Source organism: Muscardinus avellanarius (assembly GCF_963383645.1).
Source record: "Muscardinus avellanarius genome assembly, chromosome: 12".
NCBI lineage: Eukaryota > Metazoa > Chordata > Mammalia > Rodentia > Gliridae > Muscardinus > Muscardinus avellanarius.
In genome coordinates, this window is record NC_137798.1 from 81,955,463 (window position 1) to 81,980,015 (window position 24,553).

Sequence of the window (24,553 nt, forward strand, 5' to 3'; positions counted from 1 at the left end):
CTGTCTCTGCCTCCCAAGTACTGGGATGACAAGCGCGCCCACGCCCGGCTCAGCCTTGTCCCTAGATATGGTGATCAGTTTCAGGGGAGGACTGAGGCCCTCACAGGTTGGCTCAACCTCAGTTTTGATTGTCTTAGCAACCAAAGCCCAGGATTAGCATTTTAATAGGGGAGGGACATCAAGGTTTGCAGACAAGCAAAGTATCCAACTTTAGGATGTACCAAAACAGGAAGTCAGCTCTCCTGCGTGAAAAGGTGGGATCCTGCACTCTCCAGCCAGCCTGCTCAGACACCAGAACCAGAGCCTGGGTGGTAGGAGTACAAATCCCCTGTTTTTTGTATCACTTGACCCAGTGCCAGATGTGTGTGTGTGTGTTACTGGAGACTAAACTCAGGGGTGTCCTGCTTCTGAGCTACACCCCCAGCCCTGTTTTATTTTTTGTTTTGAAACAAGGTCTCATTAAGATGCTGAGGCTGGCCTTGAATCTGTGATTCTCCTGTCTTAGCCTCCCAAATATTAGGATTACAGGTGTGCAACACCACGCCCAGCTCCAGATCTTATTTATAACATAGGATATCCACTTTGGAAAAAGATGAATTTCCTCTTTTTTCCTATCACTGAATAATTCTTTGTACGGCTTGCTATGCATAATTTAAAATTTTATATAAATAACATGTGAACATATTTTCATAAAAAATCTGACAACACAAAAGTGTATGGACTAGGAAGTACCTCCTACCAGCTCCCAACCTCTCTCCCTCCCTACTGCACTTGGGTGGATCTCTCCCCTCTGTGCACTTACAAACACATGCACATACACAACATGGTCTTTGCCTTTTTTTTTTTTGGTACTGGGGATTGAACCCAGGGGCATCCATGCTATATCCCTATTCCTTTTTACTTTGAAACAGGGTCTTCCTAAGTTGCTTAGGGTCTTAAGTTGCTGAGGTTGGACTTGAACCTCTGATACTTCTGTCTCAGACTCCCAAGTACTGGGCCACTATAGGCCCAGTTTATATATTAGTTTTTCTTTGTGTGTGTGTGTGTATGTGTGTGTGTGTGTGTGTGTGTGTGTGTGGTACTGGGGATTGAATCTAGGGGTATTCGTTCTACTTCTGAGCTACACCCCTAGCCGTATATTTTATTGTTTACTTTGAAACAAGGTCTAAGTTGCAGAGGGCCTCACTTAAGAGGCTGGCCTTGAACCTGTAATCCTCTTGTCTCAGCCTCCCAAGTCCTGGGGTTACAGTGTACACCACCATGCCCGACTACCTGTATGTTATTTTAAATAACTTTTACATGGCATATATTATTTTGCAATGTTTTCCACTCATTAATATATCTTTGGAATGCTTTTATGTAGGTACATTTTTGTAAAGGGATGTGTTGTATTGTTCCTTAGTGTGCATGAATATTTGGGCTGTTTCCAGTTTTTCACTGTTAGGAAGATTTTTATACACATTTCGTATCCATGTATAGGTGTTTCCATAGGAACAAGACCTAAAGTGGAATTGCTGGATTGAAATTTATGTAAACACCGATAATTAGCCTCCAGAGAGCTTTACCAGTTTGCATTCCCACAGCACTGTATAGTCGCACATCTACACCAACCCTGGGCATCAGTTCATTTGACAAATTGATATTGAACAACCACATGCCAGGCACTCTGGGGCATGCCTCTGCCTCGTGGCACTTACAGTCTAGTAGAGGAAAACAATAACTGTTTATTACATTTTAATTGGGAATTAAACCCAGGTGCCTTCTACCTCCAAGCTCCACCCCAGCCCCATTTTTTATTCTTTCTTTTTTTTTTTTTTTTTTTTTGTGGTGCTGGTGATGAAATCCAGGGACCTTCTACACTCCCAGACCTATTTTATATTTTATTTGGAAACAGGGTCTCATTAATTTGCTGAGAGCCTCACTAGCTGAGGCTGGCTTTGAACCTGTGCGATCCTTCTGTCTCAGCCTCCCAAGTACTTATTCTTTGAAACAGGGCCTTACTGAGTTGCAGAGGGCCTAAGTAGCTGAGGCTGGTCACAAATTATACACACACACACACACACACACACACACACGTATGTATATGTATATATATGTGTGTGTGTGTATATATATATATGTATGTATGTATGTATATATATATATATATATATTTTTTTTTTTCTGTACTGAGGATGGAACCCAGGGGCATTCTACCTCCGAGCTATACCCCTAGCACTATTTTTTATTCTCTATTTTGAAACAGAGTCTCACTGAATTGCAAAGGGCCTCACTAAGCAGCTGAGGCTATCCGCAAACCGTGATCCTCCTGTCTCAGCCTCCCAAATGCTGGGATTGCAAGTGTGCGCCACCATACCCAGCCGCAAATTACATTTTCTTTAAAAGTTTTATTTCCTTATTTACATAACTTATGTAGAGTGTTGTCTAAATGCTATAGAGAGCTGAACATGGTGGTGCACATCTGTAATCTCAGTACTTAGAAGGTTGAGATGGGAGGATCTCAGGTTCAAGATCAGCCGTGGCAACTTAGTGAGACTGTTTCCAAATGAAAAAAGTAAAATAGGGGCTGGAGTGTAACTGAGAGGTAGAATGCCTCTGGGTCAATCCTCAGGAACACACACACACACACACACACACACACACACACACACACCCCCACCCCAGAGTGCTTTGGATAAAGCAGGGTATGGTAAAGTCAAGAAAGGTAATATCTGAGTAAAGACTTGAAGGAAGTATGAAACTGGACAAAGCGTTCCAGGCCCAGGAAATGGCCCAGTGTCACGGCCATAAGGCAGGGATGTGTTTGGCATGTTCAGAGGCAGAGCAAGAAGGCCAGTGTGGCTGGAATGGAGTGGGCGAGGCCAATAAATAAATAAACAGATGGGAGAAGGGCGGGTAGGGATTTGTAGGCCATCAGTGAGGCTTAGCTTGTACTCAGGCGAGGACAGCCTTTCGTTCTGAGCTTGAGTGACACGGCCCACTATATAGGTGCTAATGCCTCACTCCGGCTGCCGTGTTGAGAGTGAACTAAGGGGAGGCGGCAGGCTAAGTATGGGAGTCAGTCAGGATGCTAATCCGGGGTTCTAGCTGGGAGAGCGCAGTGGCTTAGGCCAGGGTGGCAACTGTGAAGTGCATGAAAGGGACTGGATTCTGGGTTCTTTAAAGCTACAGCACCATTTCCTGTGTGAGGAGAAGTAGGATCTAAAGCCGGGTGTGGCGGTGTATCCCTGCAAGCCCAGTACTTGGGAGGCTGAGACAGAGGACAGAGGTTGGAGGACAGCCTCAGCAACTTAGTGAGGCTCTCAGCAATCTGTTTCCAAATAAAAAATGAAATAGGGCTGGAGGTGTATAGTTTGGAGGCAGAATGTCCTTAGGTTCAATCCCCAGCACCATTAAAAACAAAGTAGGATATGAGTCAAAGGAATCAAGAGATTCTAGTTTTATTAGTTTTGCCAAATGGCTGAGTACAAACTTCCCTCCTGGTTTAATTGTGTTTCTCTAATCACTGGTGAGGTTAGCATCTTTTTATGTCTGCTGGCTATGTGTATTGTTTTCTTTTGAGAAGCTCCAGTTTTGTGTTGTTCTACTTCCGTGAGTGCTTGATTTCCTTACCCAAAGCCTTGCCCACTGGAATAGTTTTGCTCAGTTGATCCAATCTGTGAGATTAATTTCTCATTTAGAAATAATAGCATTATAGAGTAGCTGGTATCTGGTATCTAACACAGGGACTACTTGATCAAACCTTATGAGAAAACCGGGGCTCAAAAAGGGCCTTTTCAAGGCCACACAGCTAAGTGCTACAGTTATTTTACTAAAATTGAGATTTCTTACTAACCATTCCGTTTCACTTTCATTTATCTTAGTAAGAAATCGGTCTTACCAATAAAATGAATTGAGAATCAAAAAATCCATCTCCATAAGGGACTGAATTTGCGTAGACAGCTGATCAGAAGGAAAAATCAACACAAATGTATCATCCAGGGTAAGAAACTAGACTTCCATGGCTTTTCCCACTGTGACCTTTGAAGCAGGAGGGAGCAGGAGAGGTGCCTTTCCTGTCCAGCTCCTCCAGCCTCAGACCTGCGGAGATCAAGTCACTCCCAGCTCCTTTCCGCCTCATTACCATTCTGATTTGCCTGAGTTGAATCCAGCTATGTATTAGGGTCTCCCTGTCCCTCCATAAACTGCCTTCAGACTGAGGGAAAGGATAAAACCAGCTTATCTTAGTGAAAAAGGAGCTGAGAAAACTGGAGCACTGGAAAACCAAGTCTTGCTGAGTCTGTTCTTTTTAGCAACGCATTACGTCTTGCAGAGGCCCTGGGACCCTTCTCAGAAAAACCGGACACGGTAGAAACAGGCCACAGGAAAGAAGTTCTACTGAAATAAGAAGAGGACGGCGTGGATACATCTTAGCCAGATCTACTTTAAAGAAAAAGGAAGGCCAGAGAAACGGAGAGGGTGTCACACCGATCAGGGTAGACATCTAGATATGACACTTGAGTGTGATGCTCTGGGAAACTGCCGGGGCTGAACTCAGCATGTGTCCTGCCTGCCCCTTTCAAGCAGCCTCAAGGAAGCTTTGGCTAGAGCAATTTTGCTGGCTATAAAAAAACTGGAAAATATAAGATTAGCTTTTGCTGTGCATGTACACTTTTTTTTTTTTTTGTAGTACCGGGGGTGGAACCCTTCTTCTGGGCTACACTCCCAGACCTATTTTATGTTTTTTAATTGGAAACAGGGTCTCTTAAGCCAGCGCAGCTAGCTTCAAACCTGTGTGATCCTCCTGTCTCTGCCTCCCAAACGTGGGGATTACAAGCGTGCGCCACCACGCCCGGCTGTACACATTTTAAAAACATTTTATAAGCCAGGTATGGTGATGCACAATTGTAATCCTAAGTATTCGGGAGGCGAAGACAGGAGGACCACAGGTTTGCGACCAGCCTCAGCAACTTGTGAGGCCCTCCACCACATAGTGAGACCCTGTTTCAAAATAAAGAATAAAATATTGGGCTCAGGGTGTAGCTTAGAGGTAGAATGCCCCTGAGTTTGATCCCCAGTTCTGAAAAAAAAAAAAAAAAATATATATATATATATAAATGCTGTGCATACTATTTTATGCTGTTTGTTTCTGTTTCTATATTAAGTATATCTTCCAGTTATTAAATATTCTTTTTTTAGTTTTTGGTACTGGGGATTGAACCCAGGGGCATTCACCTTCAAGCCACACCCCTAGCCCTATCTTATTTTTTAAAATTTTGAAAGAGGGTTTCACTAGGTTGATGGGTCTCATTACTAGCTGAGGCTGTCTTTGAACCTGTGACCTTCCTGTCTCAACCTCCCAAGTACTGGGATTACAAGCATGTGCCACCACACCCAGCTATATATTCTTCTAAAATATAATTAATACGCCTATAGTGTTTTATAACGTAAATAATTTAATTAAATAAGCTCTCCTTATTAGATAATGTTGTTCTTTATAGTTTGCATTCCAAATTTCAGATAGGTAGAGCTGCCAGCAAAGTTATCATCTTTAAAAGTCAAATTTATTTTTGGTGGTACTGGGTATTGAACCCACGGGCGTTCTACCTCTGAGCTACAACCCCCAGCTCCATTTTATTTTGTATTTTGAAACAGCATCTCACTAAGTTGCAGAGGGCTTCATTAAACTGCTGAGGCTGGCTGCGAACCTGCAAGCCTCCCGTCTCAGCCTCCCAAGCACTGGGATTACAAGTGCTGTACCACCATGCTTGGCTCACTTATCATCTTAAAAACAAAAAGCAAAAACAGGCCAGGTATGGTGGCTGAGGTAGAATTCCAAGTTTGAGGCCAGCCTGGGCAATTTAGTGAGACCCTGTCTCAAAACAAAACAAAAACAAAAAAGACAAAAAAATCAAATATTTACTCTTCTTTTTGCTGGGGATGGGACCCAGAGCCTCTTGCCTACTAAGTAAGTGCTCTACCACTCAGCTACATTTCCCAGCCCCGATTCTATTTTTTCTTTAAAAAATGATTCTAAAAGATTTTCATTTTAAGAAAAGTAGGAAATATGAAAAAGCACAAAATGAATATGAACTGTAGTGCCATTATTATTCAAACTTTGGTACACACACTGTTCCAGTTTTGGAAAAACATGTAAACTCTGTGTATAAAATAAGGCTACTATGCAGTTTACAACTGCATCTTTCACTTAACTATGCGCATTTCCCATGGTTCTAGCTGCTCTTCTAAAAGTTGGCTTACAAATGGCTGGTTCCCCCAGGCGCAGCTCTGGTGAGTCCAGCGGGATTCAAGCTGCAGGAAGCCTTGGCTCCGTGCAGTCAAGGAGCTTCCATGACCATCTGTTGAACAGCTACGTGAATCTCATTAACCAATTCCCTGCTGCTGGATATTGAACGTCTTTCAAGTTTTCACTAATATAAACATTTTTAACACACAGATCTTTCTGGACAGCTCTGATTACTTCTGTGGACTTAATTCTTATAAGCGAAATCTACTGGGTATACTTTTAAAGGGTACACAAAACCACTTTCTTGTGGTAGTGGGGTGAAACCTAGGGGCATTCTACCTCTTGAGTTACACCTCAAGCCTTATTTTTTATTATTTATTTTGAAACAGTGTCTAAGTTGTGGAGGCCTCACTAAGTAGCCGAGACTGACTGCGAACCATGATCTTCTAGTTTCAGCCTCCCAAATGCTAGGATTACAAGCGTGTGCCACCACGCCCAGCATCACTTTTTCTTTTTTCATAATTATATAATTTTCTGCAAATGTCTGAGTCCCCCCCCCCCCTTTGGTGGGTCTGGGATGGAACCCAGGGGCATTCTACCTCCGAGCTGCACCCCCTGACCTATTTTTTATTCTTTATTTTTGAAACAGAGTCTCACTGAGTTGCAGAGGGCTTCACTAAGTAGCTGACGCTGTCTGAGAACCGTGATTCTCAGGTCTCAGCCTCTCAAATGCTGGGATTACAAGCATGCACCACAATGCTGGCCCTATTTTTTATTCTTTATTTTGAAACAGGGTCTGAGTTGCAAAGGACCTCACTAAGTAGCTGGGGCTGTCTGTGAACTGTGATCCTCCTGTCTCAGCCTCCCAAGCACTGGTATTACAAGCGTGCACCACCACGCCCAGCCCTCTCTATTTTTAAAGTACATAAAGTTAAGCTGTGCATGGTGGTGCACGCTTGTAATCCCTGGGCTTGGGAGGCGGAGACAGGAGGATCACGCAGGTTCAAAGCCAGCCTCGCTGGCTTAAGAGACCCTGTTTCCAAATAAAAAATATAAAAATGGTCCTGGGAGTGTAGCCTGGTGGTAGAAGGGTTTCCAGGAACCCCAGTACCACCAAAAAAAAAAAAAAAAAAAAAAAAAAAATATATATATATATATATATAATAAAAAATAGAGAGAGAGGGACAGAGTTGGAGAGGAAAGGGGGAGGAGATAGAAAACACTGCAAACATTTCTGCTCACTTCCTACTCAATGTGCATGTTTTTCCAGAGGGAACAAAGAATGGGAGAATGGCTGGCCTGTTTCCACTTGTGTTCCACAGTACAAACACCTCACTTTATGGAATGAGTCTACTGTTTGGATATTTTTTGAACAACGTGGCTCCTAAACACAAGCCACTGTTCTGATACTCAACTAGAAAAATAGCAATCTGTTCTTCTTTTTTTTTTTTTTTTTTGGTGGTACTGGGGTTCCTGGAAGCCCTTCTACCTCCGGGCTACACTCCCAGACCTATTTTTGCATTTTTATTTGGAAACAGGGTCTCCTAAGCCAGCGCGCGGGGCTAGCTTCGAACCTGCGTGATCCTCCTGTCTCTGCCTCCCAAGTGCGGGGATTACAAGTGTGCGCCACCACGCCCGGCTAGCAATCTGTTCTTCTAAGGATAAACTGTCTGCTGGATTTACTAAATGGCAGGATGTGAATTTCAGATGGGTCACATTCAAAGTACCTTATGGAAAACTGAAGAAATTTTCCCTGTGGTAAATTTAATTATGCACAATTTTTTAGCTGGACATGGTGGTGCATGCCTGTAACCCCAGTGCCCAGGGGACTGAGACAAAAGGGAGGCAGGCTTGAGGCCAGGCTCAGCTACTTAGAAAGGCCTGTTTAAAAAAGGGGGGGGACTGGTGATATAGCTTGGAGGTTGACTCCCCATGGTTTTAATCCCCCGTACCAAAACCATAAAAAATAATTATGTATACTGTTTCTATCATGCACTAATTTTAGAACCTAGCTTACACATAAATGACTAATCTATATTACTTTTTATTCCTTATAAAACCCTTATACCTGCTATTACCATATGAACTTAGTACTCAGTATTGGTAATTAAAAAAAGAGCCAGCTGGGCGTGGTGGCGCATGCTTGTAATCCCAGCATTCGGAAGGCTGAGACCTGGAGGATCATGGTTTGAGGACAGCCTCAGCTACTTAGTGAGGCCCTCTGCAACTCAGTGAGACCCGGTTTCAAAAATAAAGAATAAAAAATAGGGCAGGAGGTGTAGCTCGGAGGTCGCATGCCCCTGGGTTCCATCCCCAGAACCACAAAAAAACCACACAAAAAAACCAAACAAAAACCCCCTTCAAAAAATAAAAAAACATTAAAAAAAAGCCATGCAATACTAAATCAATACTCTCAAACCATGCATCAAGAGGGGAATGCCAAATTATCAAAATCTCCCCTAGAAGATGGTAATAAATATATTCTTCATTTTATAAATGAGGAAACTGAGACCCAGAGCAACATAAAATAAATTGATAGAGTATAAATTTGGTGGGGGAACAAAGATTAAAATTTGGTGCATTATGCATTTTCCACGCCCACCACCATGAGAAAAGACAGTAGTGACTAGACTACCAAGGAATGTTCTCTCCTGCGAGACAGCCATGAAGAGTATTAGGGCAGAGCAGAGCGGTGTAGGGCAGAAACAGCCAGAACAGCACGAACAATGCAGCAAATAAAAAGAGGAAAAACGAATCCCAGATACACTAACCCTCAAAGACAGATACAGATCTTTAATTTAAAACTGAGTAAGTTTATTCATGGAGAAAACAGTAAAGAACACCCTTGGGACATTTCTATTCCAACAATTAAAACTGCATTAAAAAGCCAACAGGGAGAGTTTGGAGACCTAAAGACACGTGGAGAAAGTACTGTTCCCCTTTCCTCTGGGTTACATATATTTATCTTTTAGGCAAAAGTGATAGCTGTGATTAGGTTCTTTTCTAGGGGATGAGATTTCCAGTTATTGGTCTTTATGTGCTTAAGATCCCTCTTGCGAGAGCCAGAGAAGAGAGGAAATCCGAATATGATGATGACTGGGAGTTAAGAGCGCGCGCCTGGGGCTGGGATGTGGCGTAGTAGTATAGTGCTTGCCTAGCAGGCCTGAGGCCCTGGGTTCTATCCCCAATAAAGGGGGTGGCAGATGGGACAGGACAAGAAAATGTGTCTAATGGTTGAGCCATGGAAGCACAGCTTTACCACATATCACCAGGTGCAGTGGGGAGAGTGGTACTATATTTCCCATTATAAAATCTTGAGGTATTTAGACTCCATAGACATGTAAACTCACTTTTACCTCCCTCAGAGATAATGGCAGAGGCTGAGAAGGCTGTGTGGACAACCATCCCTCCTTGGCAGGATCAACATGCATAATTGCCAATGTCTAGCTCCTCTGAGCAAAGTGTAATCTGTTTACTCTTCAGGATGGGTTCCAAGGCAACAGTGTGATACAATGAGTCTTTCCCTGTCTGGTTCTGGCTCATCATGGTGTCAAGAGTCCATGGCAATATTAGACGTGCCTGAGAAGAAAAGACCTCCATGTCTTAGCTGTCAGGGCTTAACCTGGCCCGCTTAACTTGGCTAGTCTGGTCATCTGGATGGCAGCAACCTTCTGTGGCGAAGTCTCTTTTCTTCTCCTCTATGGGTTCCAAAGGGAAGTCCTGGTCTGTGGCCAGCACCTGTCGGACAGTCATGTTCACACGAGCAGTCTTCAAGTAGGTGGCACACACCTGCCAGTCCTCCTCAGAACAGTGCTCCACCACCGAGTCTCTTGGGAGGATGGCTGGGAGAGGTGTCTCCAGGCAGCAAGGCAGGCCTTCCCCCTTGGGATGTGGAAGGACACGAGGGACTGCGTGGTTCAACAGGCGGCTAAAACCTGACATGACCATGATGTCACCGCTGTGCATAAACATGGCTGTGGGAGCCTCATCTCTTTTGAGGCCACCCAAGAGAAAGATGGCTGACTGTCCAAAGCTACAAAAAATAAGTAAAAATAGGAAGTTTCTGTTACTGACCACAATTGGGAAGGTAACTGTCAACTGCATCATTCTGCCACTTCAGCTCACCATTTCTTGTTCCCAAATGTTCATTTATTTATCTATCTATTTATTTGTGGTGCTGGGGATGGAACCCAGAGGCTTTCTACCTTCGGGCTACACTCCTAGACCTATGTTATATTTTATTTGGAAACAGGGTCTCACTAAGTTGCTGAGGGCCTCACTAAGTAGCTGAGGCTGGCTTCCAACCCTCGCAATCCTCCTGTCTCAGCCTCCCAAGTGCTGGGATTGTAAGTATGTGCCACCACGCCCGGCTCCCAAATGTTCATTTTAAACGGTACTTTCTGGCTTGTGACTTTCCATGATCTGCTACATATATCTATGATAGCCAACCTACCTTCTGCAAAATAAAATCTGATGAATAAGCAAATGGAGAACTGACTTTAAATATAAATCTTATTAATGCCTCTCTCTCTATTTTTTTGTGGTACTGGGGATTGAACCCAGGGGGATTCTACCTGAGCTATACCCTCTGCCCTTTTTATTTTCAAACAGGGTCTCACTAAGTTGCTGAGGCTGGTTTCAAACTTGTGATCCTTCTGTCTCAGCCTTCCAACTGCTGGGATTATAGCATGCACCACTACGCCTGGCTCTTAGTGTGTGTTAAAGATTTCAGTCCTATGCCGGGTGTGGTGGTGTAATCCCAGCATTTGTAATCCCAGAATTTGGGAAGCTGAGACCAGAGGATCTTGGTTTGCGGACAGCCTCAGCTACTTAGTGAGGCCCTCTGCAACTCATGAGACCCTGTTTCAAAATAAAGAGTAAAAAAATGGGTAGGGGGTGTAGCTCAGAGGTCAAATGCCTCTGGGTTCCATCCCCAGACCTGAAAAAGAAAAGAAAAAAAAAAAAAAAGATTTCAGTCCTAGCAGGGGATGGTGGTTAAGAGGATGAGAAAGAAGGATCATGGTTCGAGGACAGCCTCAGCTACTTTTAGTGCGGCCCTTTGCAACTCAATAAAACCCTGTTTCAAAATAAAGAACAAAAAAAAGGCTGGGGGTGTAGCTTGGAGGTAGAATGCCTCTGGGTTCGATCAGCAGTACCGCAAAAAAGTAAAATGAAAAATAAAAAAATAAAGATAAGATGATTAATGAGCTGGGCGTGGTGGCACACAATTGTAATCCCAGCATTTGGGAGGCTGAGATGGGAGAATGGCGGTTCGAGGACAGCCTCAGCTACTTAGTGAGGCCCTCTGCAACTCAGTGAGACCCTGTTTCAAAATAAAGAATAAAAAATAGGGCTGGGGCTGTAGCTCGGAGGTAGAATACCCCTGGGTTCCATCCCCAATACTGGAAAAAAAAAGAAAAAGAAAAAAAAAAGGAAAAATAGGACTGGGGGTAGAATGTTTCCGGGTTCAATCTCTAGTAACACACACACACACACACACACACACACACACACACACACACACACACACACACACACAGTTCTGGGGGCATATCTTGGAGGTAGAATGCCCCTAAATTCCATTTCCAGTGCCACACACACACACACACAACTCTAATGTTAGTTGGGCATGGCAGCACATGCCTATAATCCCAGTACTTGGAAGGCTGAAGTAGGAAGATGAAAGGTTTGAGGACAGCCTTAACAAGTAGTGAGACTCTCATCAACCTCTTTAATTGGGAACAGGAGATCATGTTTCCAATTAAAAAAAAAAAGTCTATTTAGTTTAGCTTAAAAATGCTTTACAGAAAGTGATTAAATAAAAGTAACCCCAAATTCCCTGAGCTAACTTACCTGAATGACAGCAGGGGTTTGGAGTGATCTAGTTCAGATCTGTCTACATGGATTCCCAGTGTGGAGTCTAAGCGGTAGTAATTCAGGATACCTGCTTCGGCCTGGAAACCCTGAAACCCACAGGCAGCTGCTACTTGCTCTGAGAGGAAAGCCAGGTCAGAAGGGAAAGGTGTATAATGATCTGCTGAGTATTTCTTTGGTAAAAGTAGGGAAAATAAGAAAAATAAACAATGATCTCAGGAACACAGGAAACCATGGCGTAAGATTAATTACGACGTTGAACCTCCCCCCAACTTACAAGTTAAATTAACATAGCTTTGTCTATCTATCCACTTTTGAGGCATCCAGTAATCTAAGGAGATCATTCAACATAGCAAGCACCTATTACATAGCATGTCTCACGCTACCCAGTAGTAAATTACACAGGTACACAATGCATGGAGTCTGTTCATGCAGCAATCACTTCACTACTCTCTAGAATACTTTAATCATGAGCAGAATAGTTGTCTAAGGTAAAAAACAATTACTAAATATAATTAGTAAACTGATGCGATTCTGGAATAGAAATAAGGGTATTCATTAAAAACTAAGGAAGCTGGGTGTGATGACGCACACTTATAATCCCAGTACCTGTGAGGCTGAGACAGGAGGACTGCAGGTTTGCAGTCAGCCTCAGCTGCTTTGTGAGGCACTCTGCAATTTAGTGAGACACTCTTTCAAAATAAAGAATAAAAACAGGGCTGGGGATGTAGCTCGAAGGTAGACCGCCCCTAGGTTTAATCCCCAGTACCACAAACAAAACAAAACCCCCCAAAAAAACTAAGGAAATCTGAATGAAATCTGGAGTTCACTATTATGATTATGTATTATTATTGGTACATTAATTAAGACAAAGGTACAATACTAAAATAAGATGTTAATAAATAGGGAGAATTGTTTTTGCTCTATTAACTTTTCTGTGAATCTAAAACTATCCTAAAATTAAAAGTTAATTAAAAAAGGCAACTCAAATATTATAAGCCAGCTTGCAACATGACTAATGCCAATTCCACTGGTCAATCTGATGAGATCATGTGCTCAGAGCACCTGCAGTAAGTCTGACTTGTATTGTGGCCAAGCAGGGCCTTAAAATGGAAGTAGTTTGCAGCACTTCTCTCTCTTAACTGCTTCTGTTTTTAGAATCTTTACAATCAATCAATCAATCAATCAATCAATCTCTCTCTCACTACACACACACACACACACACACACACACACACACACGCTATGACAATCCAAAAAATAAAGGTCTTAACACTTACTCTAAAAGATCTTCCTGCATACAATTCCTAAGGACAAGGCTGCAGTTATGATGAAGATTTTAATTTGGTTTTCCGTGCAGACAAGTCTGAAGGCTCTGTGGGAAGTAGATGCCTGCAGTGGCCCAGCACAGTCTCCCACCTCATCTTTTCTTTTTCTCTTTTTTTTGTGTGGTACTGGGGGTGGAACCCAGAGGCTATATTCCCAGACCTATTTTATATTTTATTTGGAAACAAGGTCTCACTAAGTTGTTGAGAGCTTCACTAAGAGCTGAGGCTGGCTACAAACCTGTGTGATTCTCCTGTCTCAGGCTCCCAAGAGCCAGGATTACAAGCGTGAGCCACCACACCCGGCATCCCACCTCATCTCGATGCTCCTCTGCTCCTGCCTCTTCCTTTACTAAGTCAACCTCAAAACCGACCAGAAAATCTACTTCTGTCTCACAGTCTCACTAGTGTCTTGGTATATTCTAGCCAGAACAAGAGTCACAGCTCTGGACAAAAGGGATTTACTGTGGCCAGAAGTGAACTTTAACTTCAGCAGCAAGAAAGACTCTTAGGAAGTTTTTGTTGGACCACCTGCCTTCTTCAATTAGAACTTTTTTCTTTTAATTGAACTGCAAATAAGAGTTCCTATTTCTCAAAACTAAGGTTTCCTCTACTACTTTAAGCTTTATCCTTTAGAGATGAACCAGTCAGGGCTGCCCTTCTAGCTAAAGACAGCCTTTGCTATGATGAAATAATTACTTTTTGGGCTTTTCAACCTATTCAAACTATCTGTGCACTATTCTTTTTGTATATTATATTTGTCAAACTTTCTCCTTTCTCTTACTTTTCTTTGAGTTCTTATTCAGAACTCCCCCCCCCCCCAAATACTGGGGATTGATCCCAGGGGCATTCTACCTCCAACCTCTAACCCCAACCCTATTTTATTCCTTATTTTTTGGTATTTTTGTGGTACTAGGGATTGAACCCAGGGTCATTCTACTTTTGAGCTACATCTCCAGCCCTGTTTTTTATTCTTTATTTTGAAACAGGGTCTCACTAAATTGTGGAGGGTCTCACTTAAGTAGCTGAGGCTGGCTGCAAACCTGTGATCCCCTTCCCATCTCAGCCTCCCAAGTACTGGGATTACAGTGTGTGCCATGCCTGGCCCTTTTCCTTTCCTTCCCTTTCTCTTTCTTTTTTTTCTTTTCTTTTTGGTGGTACTGGGGTTCCTGGAAGCCCTTCTACCTCTGGGCTACACTCCCAGACCTATTTTATACTCTTTTATTTGGAAACAGGGTCTCTTAAGCCAGCACAGCTGGCTTCGAACCTGCACAATTCGCCTCCCAAGCCGGGGGATTACAAGTGTGTGCCACCACGCCCGGCGTCTATTCTTTATTTTGAAACAGGGTCTCACTAAGTTGTGGAGAGCCTCACTAAGTAGCTGAGGCTGGCCAAGACCCTGTGATCCTCCTGTCTTAGCCTCCCAAGTACTGGGATTACAAGTGTGTGCCACCATGCCTAGCCAGAGTTGTTGATAATTTTCACATTCCATTTTTCTAAGCAAAAAAGGCTAACTTTGAGGTACTTGGGAACAGCAATATAAAAAATATCCTGAAAGATAAGAGCTAACCTCTATTGTGCTAATGTGCTGGGGTCTAGCCCTAGCAAGAGTCGGGGTTTGTGTGTTGGTGAGAGAAGAGTTGAGGTTGTGAGAGAGAGACGCTGACACACGAACCCAGCTGCAGTTTACTCTGTTTATTCATAACTTTACAACAATTTTTATACTTTCTTTCATTCAGGACAGAAAAAACCATATTCACGTAAGCCGGAAAGTTCAAAGAGAAAAAGATTCAGACCTCAGGGCAGGGTGCCAGTCTTTTAATGAATCATAGAAAGTAAGCTTTGTCTTATATCACAAGTTCAGCTTGAACCTAATCTTATCTGTTGGCTCAAACTACGGTCAGTTTGAACTTAATCTTTTGGCCCAGACTTTGTCCTTGGGAAAAAATTCTTTGCTGACTGAGTCTCTCACAAGCCATCACACACCTGTTTTAGTTAATAATGCTTATACATAAAATTCCAATTACACATATTGATCCAAATAATCTTAAAATAATTTTTTGAAGAAGGAGATGCTATTCATACTTCATGGGGGGCTTAGGCTCTTGCGGACTCCCTGACCGAACTTTGGCTCAAGGTCAGCATGAGATGCTCTAGCACTAATGCACTTGACTGCCTAGAATAACTAGGCATTGTGGTTACCATGTTACAGACATCAATCACTTAATTCTGGCAACCACTTTATGAGGCAGGATTCAAAACCTGATTGTCTAATTCAAAGAAAACCACATGGGCACTTCCCTGAACACAAGTAACCATTTTCACACAATCTGTGTCATTGAAAAAATAATTACACCACAAATGTTTTTCTAACCACAAATATTTTTAAAGTAGCATCTGCCATTATTTGAAGCAGTTAATATATTTATTAATAAATTAGATTAACTATAATAATGGAGTATTTAAAAGTAATTGGTTAGCAAGCAGAGAAAATGGTTTATACTAATACACACACACACACACACACACACACACACACACACACACACATTTTTGTGGTGCTGGGGATGGAACCCAGGCACATTCTACCTCTAAACTACACCCCCAGCCCAATTTTTTATTCTTTATTTTGAAACAGGAGTTGTGGAGGGCCTCACTAATTACCTAAAGCTGGCCCTTGAACCTGCAATCATCCTGTTTCAGCCTCCCAAGTACCAGGATTACAGGTGTGTGCCACAACTGGCTTTATTAACTAATATATTGTATTTAGCTTACTGTTTATTTTCTTTTTTGGTGCTGGGAAGAGAGCACAGGGCCTCATGCATGCTAGGCAAGTGCTCTACCACTGAGCTATGTTCCTAGTCCTCAGTTTACTCTTAGAATTAGTCTTTTCGTCTTATTGAGACAAGAGGTACTCTGCTACCAGTGACAAATTATGCACTTTCTGAAGCATGGAGGACAAGAAAGAAAATAAATTATACTTTTCTAGGGATAGAACTCAGGGCCATTCTACTTTCAAGCTACACCCCTAGCCCTATTTTTTATTCTTTTTATTTGGATACAGGGTCTCACTGAGTTGCAAAAGGCCTCACTAATTAGTAGCTTAGGCTGTCCGCGAAGTACGATCCTCCTGTCTCAACCTCCTAAATGTTGGGATTACAAGCGTGCACCAGCAGGCCTGGCTGGAATTTGCTTAACTGTAGGAAATTCTTGCCTACCTTTTTTCCTGGCCAGACATTTATCTGCATCTCCTAGTAGGCAAAGATATCTATATCTTGAAATTTCTTTTGAGTTGATAAAAGAGAAAACTGTAAGTATACAAAACTTCTTTTATTCCAGGCAGAAAGACAATTGAGAGCTGCTCTTAAAAGCAATAGAGAAACCTATACCCCTGAAACTGACTTTGATACAGGACTGGTGACTTCTGATGCATGAATGTAATCCAAGGGCTTATGAAGACATAATTTTCTCCTGATAAATTAGCCATTCCTTCTGAGATACATGCAGAGAGTTTTTTAGGGAGGGTATAAATGAATGAGACCCTTCAATAAATAGATAATTTATGCACTAGACAGTCTCTACTATGGTGATACTTTAAGCCTGACCAAGAAAAAATAAAACTACACAGGCCCAAGAAGCATATAAATGGAAAAAAATAATTAGGAAAATCTGAATACCTTACTGTCCCAGTTATAATGATAGCCGAGGGTCACCCAGCGCAGTTTCTCTAGTAAACTTCTGGGTCTTCGTTTATTCACTTCTTTACTCCTGTAAAGATTGGCAAATTTCAAATGTTAGTAACCATCCTTTGTGTAGACCCTGGAGTCTAAATTTAATATTCCATGATATAAGTTGCTAATCAAGGGGAAATGAGAACAGATAAATGAGTTGACTAAGAATATACTAACAGTAAAAAATGTTAGCATTTCAGTTTATAGTCTTTAGTTCTAAATCCTCTGCTGAATGGGATCTACTTTATTTTTTAAGAACTAGGATAGAAGCCAGAGGCATTCTACCTCTGCGCTAAACCCCAGCCTGATTTTCTTTCTTATCTGAAAACAGGGTCTTGCTAGGTTGCTGAGAGCCTTGCTAAGTTGCCGAGGCTGGCTTTGAACATGCAATCCGTCTGTTTCAGCCTCCCAAGTAATGAGATGACGTACATGGTGTGTGTCACCATGCCTGGCTAGGATTGACTTTTAATATTTATTTATTTTTGTGGTACTGGGGATGGAACCCAGAGGCATTCTACCTCTAAGCTATGCCCTCAGTTCTATTTTTATTCTTTATTTTGAAACAGAGTCTCACTGAGTTGCAAAGGACTAAGCAGTAGCTGAGGCTGTTCCAAGAACCCAGATCCTCCGGTTTCTGCCTCCCGAATGCTGAGATTACAAGATGCACCACCATGCCCAGCCTACATTTGACTTTTTAAAAATTTTTTTGTGGTACTGGAGGTAGAGTCCAGGGGCTTTTCTACCTCCTGGCTATACTCCCAGACTTATTTTATATTTTATTTGGAAACAGGGTCTAAGTTGCTGAGAGCCTCACTAAGTAGCTGAGACTGGCTTCGAACCTGCTCAATCCTCCTGTCTTAGCCTCCCAAGTGCTGGGCTTACAAGTGTGTACCACCACGCCTGGCCTAGGACTGCTTTAAAAAAAAATAAATCTCTAATATCTTGATAATGATAAAACAAGAATAATAATAAGAAAAAAAAAAGGACAATAGAAATGTCTTTACCTGTCAATGAGAAACAAGACCAAGATCAAGATCACTATGGTCAATGGAAAATATGGTTAACAAAATATTTTAATCACAGGTGTTACTTTGTTTATAATGATGGTGGCTTCCCAGAATTGCAGGTTGAAAAAAACAGTTTGGCAAAACAGACCATATAATCAAAAATAACTGGTTAAAATTACTTATTTAGCCCCATGTAACAAGCTCAAATAATTGTTGCTTAACTAACAATTAAGGAGCCACTGAAACTGATTTTGTTTCTGCCATTTCATTGTTCAATCAGGAGATTTCATAAAAAAGAGAGGTCACCTCTGCAATTATTTCTTATTTGAAGAAATCTATGGGGTTAAATACTCTTTTTCTAAAGAGGAAGATTGTTTGGTTAATTTCTAAATATCTAAAATACAAGAATGCTAGGCTTAATTATTTTGTATAATTATGCAATTTATATTACCAATCAACTGGCCTGTTATAGTCCCCCCCAAAATCTCAGAGTTTTCTCCCCCCAAGATTAGCCTTCTTTATGGAGTTTTATTCTGACAGGAGACACAGATAAGAATGTAAAGCTCAAGTAGAAGGAAGGAGAACATTTACGGCAGTATAAAGCCTAGTACTACACTGAATAGAACAGACTTTTGAGGGATATTAGAATTGAGAATAGGGAAAGCTCAGTCAGGGTTGGTGGTTCATGATTATAATCCCATTACTTGGGAGTATCGAAAGTTTAAGGCCATCCTGAGCAATTCAGTAAGACTCTTTTTCAAAACTAAAAATAAAATAGGGCCGGGATCTAGCTCAGAGAAAGAATGCCCCTGGGTTCTACCCTGGTGATGACTTCAGTGGAAGAACACCCCTGGCTTCAATCCCCAGTACCAATTAAAGAAAAATTCAAAGTCAGCTGTCCAATCAGGTTTCCTGGTAGAGCTGAGAGTTATGTGCAGCACAGAAGAATGGCCAGCATTGGGAGGATGAGACCTGAGGACTGTGGGTCACGGGACAGCCTAAATTACTTAGCGAGGCCCTTTGCAATTCAGTGAGACCCTATTTCAAAAACAAAAAGACTAGCCAGGCGGGCGTGGTGGCGCATGCTTGTAATCCCTGTGCTTGGGACAGGAGGATCGCACAGGTTCGAAGCCAGCCTCTCTGGCTTAAGAGACCCTGTTTACAAATAAAAAATATAAAAATAGGTCTGGGAGTGTAAACTGGAGGTAGAAGGGCTCCATCCCCAGTACCACCAAAACAAACAAACAAACAAACAAACAAACAAACCAAAAGGACTGAAAAATAGGGTTGGGGGTGTCACTTGGGGGTACAATGCCCCTGGGTTCCATCCCCAGTACGAAAAAAAAAAAAAGATTGGCCAGTACTTAAAGAGGGAGTGATGCAGTGGGGAACGGGCACTGGGCACACCAAGAGCAGAAGAGATCTACTGGTGGCCTGCATTTATAAGTGGCACTCATCTTGATCTTTTACAAAGATTTAATAGGCCAGATGCTTTCTGTTCCAACTGAGATTACATTCTAAGAAAGGATATCATGACACAGACATATTTCAAGACCAGTACATAACAGGAATAGAACAAACCAAAGGCTGACTTAAGTAGGACAGGTATGCAGAAGAGACCTGATGGCTATCAAAGGCCCGCCTACAAAGAGGGCCCAGGCACCTGGAACTTGGATTGTAGGAGGGTTCACACCATTCTCTGAAGTAGTCAAAGTAGTTTATTGTGCCTCAACTGTTGTGCAAACAATACAGTCTATACTGAATGCCTGCTTTCCTTCTAGGAGTTTGGAATTTTGTTACGTGTCAAGAAGAGTCTGCCAATGTGACCAGCCCCTAATAAAAAACCTGGGCACTCAGCTTCTCCGGTGGACATTTCACAAATTTTCCTCACAGTTCGCTGTTGGGGAAACTAGGAACATCTGTGTGACTTTCCTGGGAGAAAATACTTACATGTTCACCTGTTTTCCCCAGGACTTTTGCTTTACACACCTCCTCCCTCTGCAGTTTTCCCATGCATGTAGTCATTAAATCTTATCTCTGAGTAGGACCATGTGCACAGCCCAATGAGTCCTGCTGATACATCAGATATGAGAGTAGTCTTAGGGACCCTCAACACAACAGCAGACAGATATCTAACAATGCAGGGAAAAGATATGGAAGGCTGGGCCAGTGACTACTGCTAGGTAATCTAAACAATTACAGTATGGAAGATAGTCATGTGTAAGAACTAGAAAAGAAAAATCCAATGTAGTTATGAACTAACCTGAGTTCTGCCCATGTCTATTTAGCTAAAAGTACAAATAAAAGAAGTCCTTGAGGTTCTCCAGAGAACACGTTCTACTTCAGGGAAGTACGGCCTCTTATTTCTGAACTCTGAGATTCTATGGTTAATGGAATTTTTAATATCCAGTTCCTTATTTAAAGGTAAACAATCACTAAGACAGTCTAAACACTACTAAAAAGAATGAATACTGGAGCATTTCCAAGGGGGAGGCTAAAGTCAGTAGTGTAACACTGGAACCCAAAACTTAACAGAGAGGGTGCCTGTGTACCTAAACTGGCGAGAGAGGAGCTGTACAGAAAGCTTTCATAGAACCCATATTCACGTGACTTAAAACTTCAATGTGCATCAGAGTTATATAGGGGACTTACTAAAACTCACATGGCTGGATCCAGGTATAAGAACCTACATTTCTGTCAAGTTCCCAAAGGATGCTACTAGTCCATGGACTATACTTGAGAATGATTCTAGCCAAAATTAAAAACCAAAACAAAATATCTTCTGTATTTTCCTAGCTCAGTAATAGATACTTTTATTCCTGACAAAAAATCTATACTATTATAAAATAGCAAAACCAGACTGATCTGAACCATAGATAACAATAGTGCAGCTTTGGAAATAGTTAGAAGGTGCTGGTATTTTAGACAGCTGGCCTGGCACAAACAAAATACTTCCTCATCAAGATTTAGTCTAGGCTGGGTGTGGTGGCGCATGCTTGTAATCTCAGCATTTGAGAGGCTGAGACAGGAGAATTGCAGTTCGCAGCCAGCCTCAGCTACTTAGTGAGGCCCTCTGCAACTCAGTGAGACCCTGTTTCAAAATAAAGAATAAAAAATAGGTCTGGGGGTGTAGCTGGGAGGCAGAATGCCCCTGGGTTCCATCCCCAGTACTGGGGGAAAAAAAAAAGATTTAGTCTAATGTTCAAGAACAGGGCAAATCTTATCACAACAAACATAGGCTTATGGTATTAAGAATAAAAATTGCCAGGCATGCTGGTGTACACCTGTAATTCCAGCGCTTAGGAGGCTGAGACAGGAGGATCACACAGGTTCGAAGCCAGCCTCAGCTACTTAGTGAGGCTCTCAGCAACTTAGTGAGACCCAGTTTCCAAATAAAGTATAAAATAGGTCTGGGAGTGTAGCCTGGAGGTAGAAAGCCTCTGGGTTCCACCCCCAGTACCACAAAAACAACAATAAAAATCACCAAAATACAGTGATAAACAAGTTTGAGCAAAACTTTCCTGTAATATACCTTTTCTAATTTAGCTTCTTTTTCTTTTTATATTTTATTTGGAAACAGGGTCTCACTAAGTTGCTGAGAGCCTAAGTATCTGAGGCTGACTTCGAACCTGTGTGATCCTCCTGTCTCAGCCTCCCAAGCGCGGGGATTACAAGCATGTGCTACCACACCCGACTAGCTTCTCTTTATTAATGTTTTTTTTTTTTTTTGGTTACCAGGGATGAAACCCAGGGGCAGTCTACCTCCAATCTACACCTCTAGCCCTATTTCTTATTCTTTATTTGGAAACAGGGTCTCACTGAGTTGCAAAGGGCCTCACTAAATAGCTGAGGCTGTCTTTGAACCGTGATCCTCTGGTCTCAGCCTCCCAAATGCTGGGATTACAAGTGTGTGCCACTACACCCGGCTTTAGCTCCTTTTTCAAGAAACCAAAAGATCACCTCTCTTTTACCTTAACTCTACCACTGGAAAAAAGGCTTTGAGCTTTGCCTTATAGGAGGAAACTGGTCCAAGGATGCAGAAGACAGAAAAGTCTTAGTTCCAGAAGCATTAAGTCTAGCCCTCAAAATAAATAAATAGCTTAAAAAAATAAAAACTTGCTTACTGCAAGAAAAATTGTGATCTCTGAGTATTTTTTCCAGGATTTTTTGGGAGTATGTGTGTGTTACTGAGGATTGAACCACTAAGCTACATCCCCAGCCCTTTATTTTTTTACTTTTGTGGTATTGGAGATGGAACCCAGGGGCTTTCTACACCTGGGTTATACTCCAAGACCTATTTTTTTAATATTTTATTTGGAAACTGGGTCTCACTAAGTTGCTGAGAGCCTAAGTAGCTGAGGCTGGCTTCAAACCTGCACAATCCTCCTGTCTCAGCCTCCCAAATGGTGGGATTACAAGGATGCGCCACCATGCCTGGCCCCAGTTAGCTCTATCTATCTATCTATCTACCTATCTATCTATCATCTATCTATTTATTGCAGGTCTGGGGATGGAACCCAAGGGCATTCGACCTCTGAGCTATACCCCTGCCCTGTTTTTTATTCTTTATTTTGAAACAGGGTCTCACTAAGTTGTGGAGAGCCTAAGTAGCTGAGGCAGTCTGTGAACCGTGATCCTCCGGTCTCAGCCTCTCGAATGCTGGGATTACAAGTGTATGCCACCGTGCCTGGCAATATTTTTTAATTTTTTGTGGTGTTGAGGATTGAACCCAGGGACATTCTATCCCTGAGCTACATTCCCAGCTCTATTTTTTATCTGGAAACAGTGTCTCATTAAGTTGCTGATGCTGGCCATGAACCTGCAATGCAATCTTCCTGCCTCAGCTTCCTAAGTACTGGGATTACAAGTATGCCACCATACCCGGTTAGCACCCAGAGCATTTTCAAGCATGAAATACAAAGGACTCACTGAAGATAGTGGGCTGTTTTCTTTTTAAATGTGAGTTGTCCAGAAGGAGGCCAAGCAGCAGCAGTGCCAGTGGGGTTTCCATATCCACCCTGTAAATGCAGGAAATATGCTGGCATCCAACCTAACTCTTTAACTAATTATCCAAAAGAATGTTTTCAAGAATGCATGACCCTAATTATTGGTCTAATGGCAAACAGAAACACGCTATGCTCCCTGCCCTGGCTGCCTTGTCCAGGCACTAGCAGGAGGATGATGGACGGGTGGGCTGGCCACTTTCTTCCTGGTGAACACTCACACAGTACTCTGCTCAGTTTCTGTCATGGCTAAGTGCCTTATGTAAGCGTCGGCATTTTCCTCTGCAATCACGCTCTACAGCACTGCTTTCAACTGAACCCTGATTGGGTGGGAATGAACTCCTGGCCTGCTCATCTACTTTTGTACAGGTGCCGTAACTAAGGATTGGTGTTTTCTTTTCTTTCTTGCCTGCAAGGAACATTAGTGAATCACTGGGAAAGCAAAAGTACCTACTCAAGACAGAATAAAGCTATTTATTTTTTAATCATAAAATGAAGATTTACTAGCCGGGTGTGGTGGCGCACGCTTGTAATCCCCGCGCTTGGGAGGCGGAGACAGGAGGATCGCGCAGGTTCAAAGCCAGCCGCGCTGGCGTAAGAGACCCTGTTTCAAAAATATAAAATAGGTTTGGGAGTGTAGCCCGGAGGAAGAAGGGCTTCCAGGAACCCCAGTACCACAAAAAAAAAAAAAAAAAAGAAAAGAAAAAAAAAAAAAGATTTACGATAAAAACCTGCATGTATTTGTTTTTTCAACTTTATTTTTTGTTGGTATTGAGGACTGAAACCAGAGCCATGTGTTAGATAGGCATATGTTCCACCAGTGAATCACACCCCTGGCTTTTTGTTTTATTTTTTGTGTTACTAGGGATAGAACACAGGGGCATTCTACCTCTGAGATATATATAATTTTTTTTGTTTTTTTTGGTGGTACTGGGGATGGAACCCTTCTACCTCCGGGCTAACAGGGTCTCTTAAGCAAGCGAGGCTGGCTTCAAACCTGCGTGATCCTCCTGTCTCCACCTCCCAAGTGCGAGGATTACAAGCATGCGCCACCGTGCCCGGCAGCCTCACTAAGTAGCTGAGGTTGGCCGTGAGCCTGCAATTCTCTTGTCTCAGTCTCCCAAGTATGGGGATTACAAACATGTGCCACCATGCCCGGCCCTTTTTATTTTTTATGTTGAGAGAGTGTCTCACTAAATTGTCTAGGCTGGCCTAGAATTTGTAATCATCCTGCTTTAACCTTCTGGGTAACTGATATTATAGGCATGTGCCACTATGCCTGGCTTTTTCCAATAACTTGTGTGTGTATGTGTGCCGTGCTAGCTTTTTCCAATTACTTTTGTTTGTGTGTGTGTGTGTGTGTGTGGAGGGGGGGGGTCCTGGGAAT

The 24,553-nt window shown here is 42.4% G+C and overlaps 1 protein-coding gene across 1 annotated transcript in view; it reads right to left on the reverse strand.

Annotated features, from left to right (window-relative positions):
* Positions 1-9,829: 9,829 nt before the first annotated feature.
* Positions 9,830-24,553, reverse strand: part of ALKBH1 (alkB homolog 1, histone H2A dioxygenase) — a gene marked incomplete at both ends in the record, with an annotated part of 36,652 nt that continues 21,928 nt past the window's right edge. The window contains 3 exons of the mRNA XM_080707915.1: positions 9,830-10,259; positions 12,080-12,273; positions 17,103-17,193. Of these exons, the coding sequence (XP_080564041.1) occupies positions 9,830-10,259; positions 12,080-12,273; positions 17,103-17,193 (715 nt within the window). The remainder of the gene's footprint in view (positions 10,260-12,079; positions 12,274-17,102; positions 17,194-24,553) is intronic.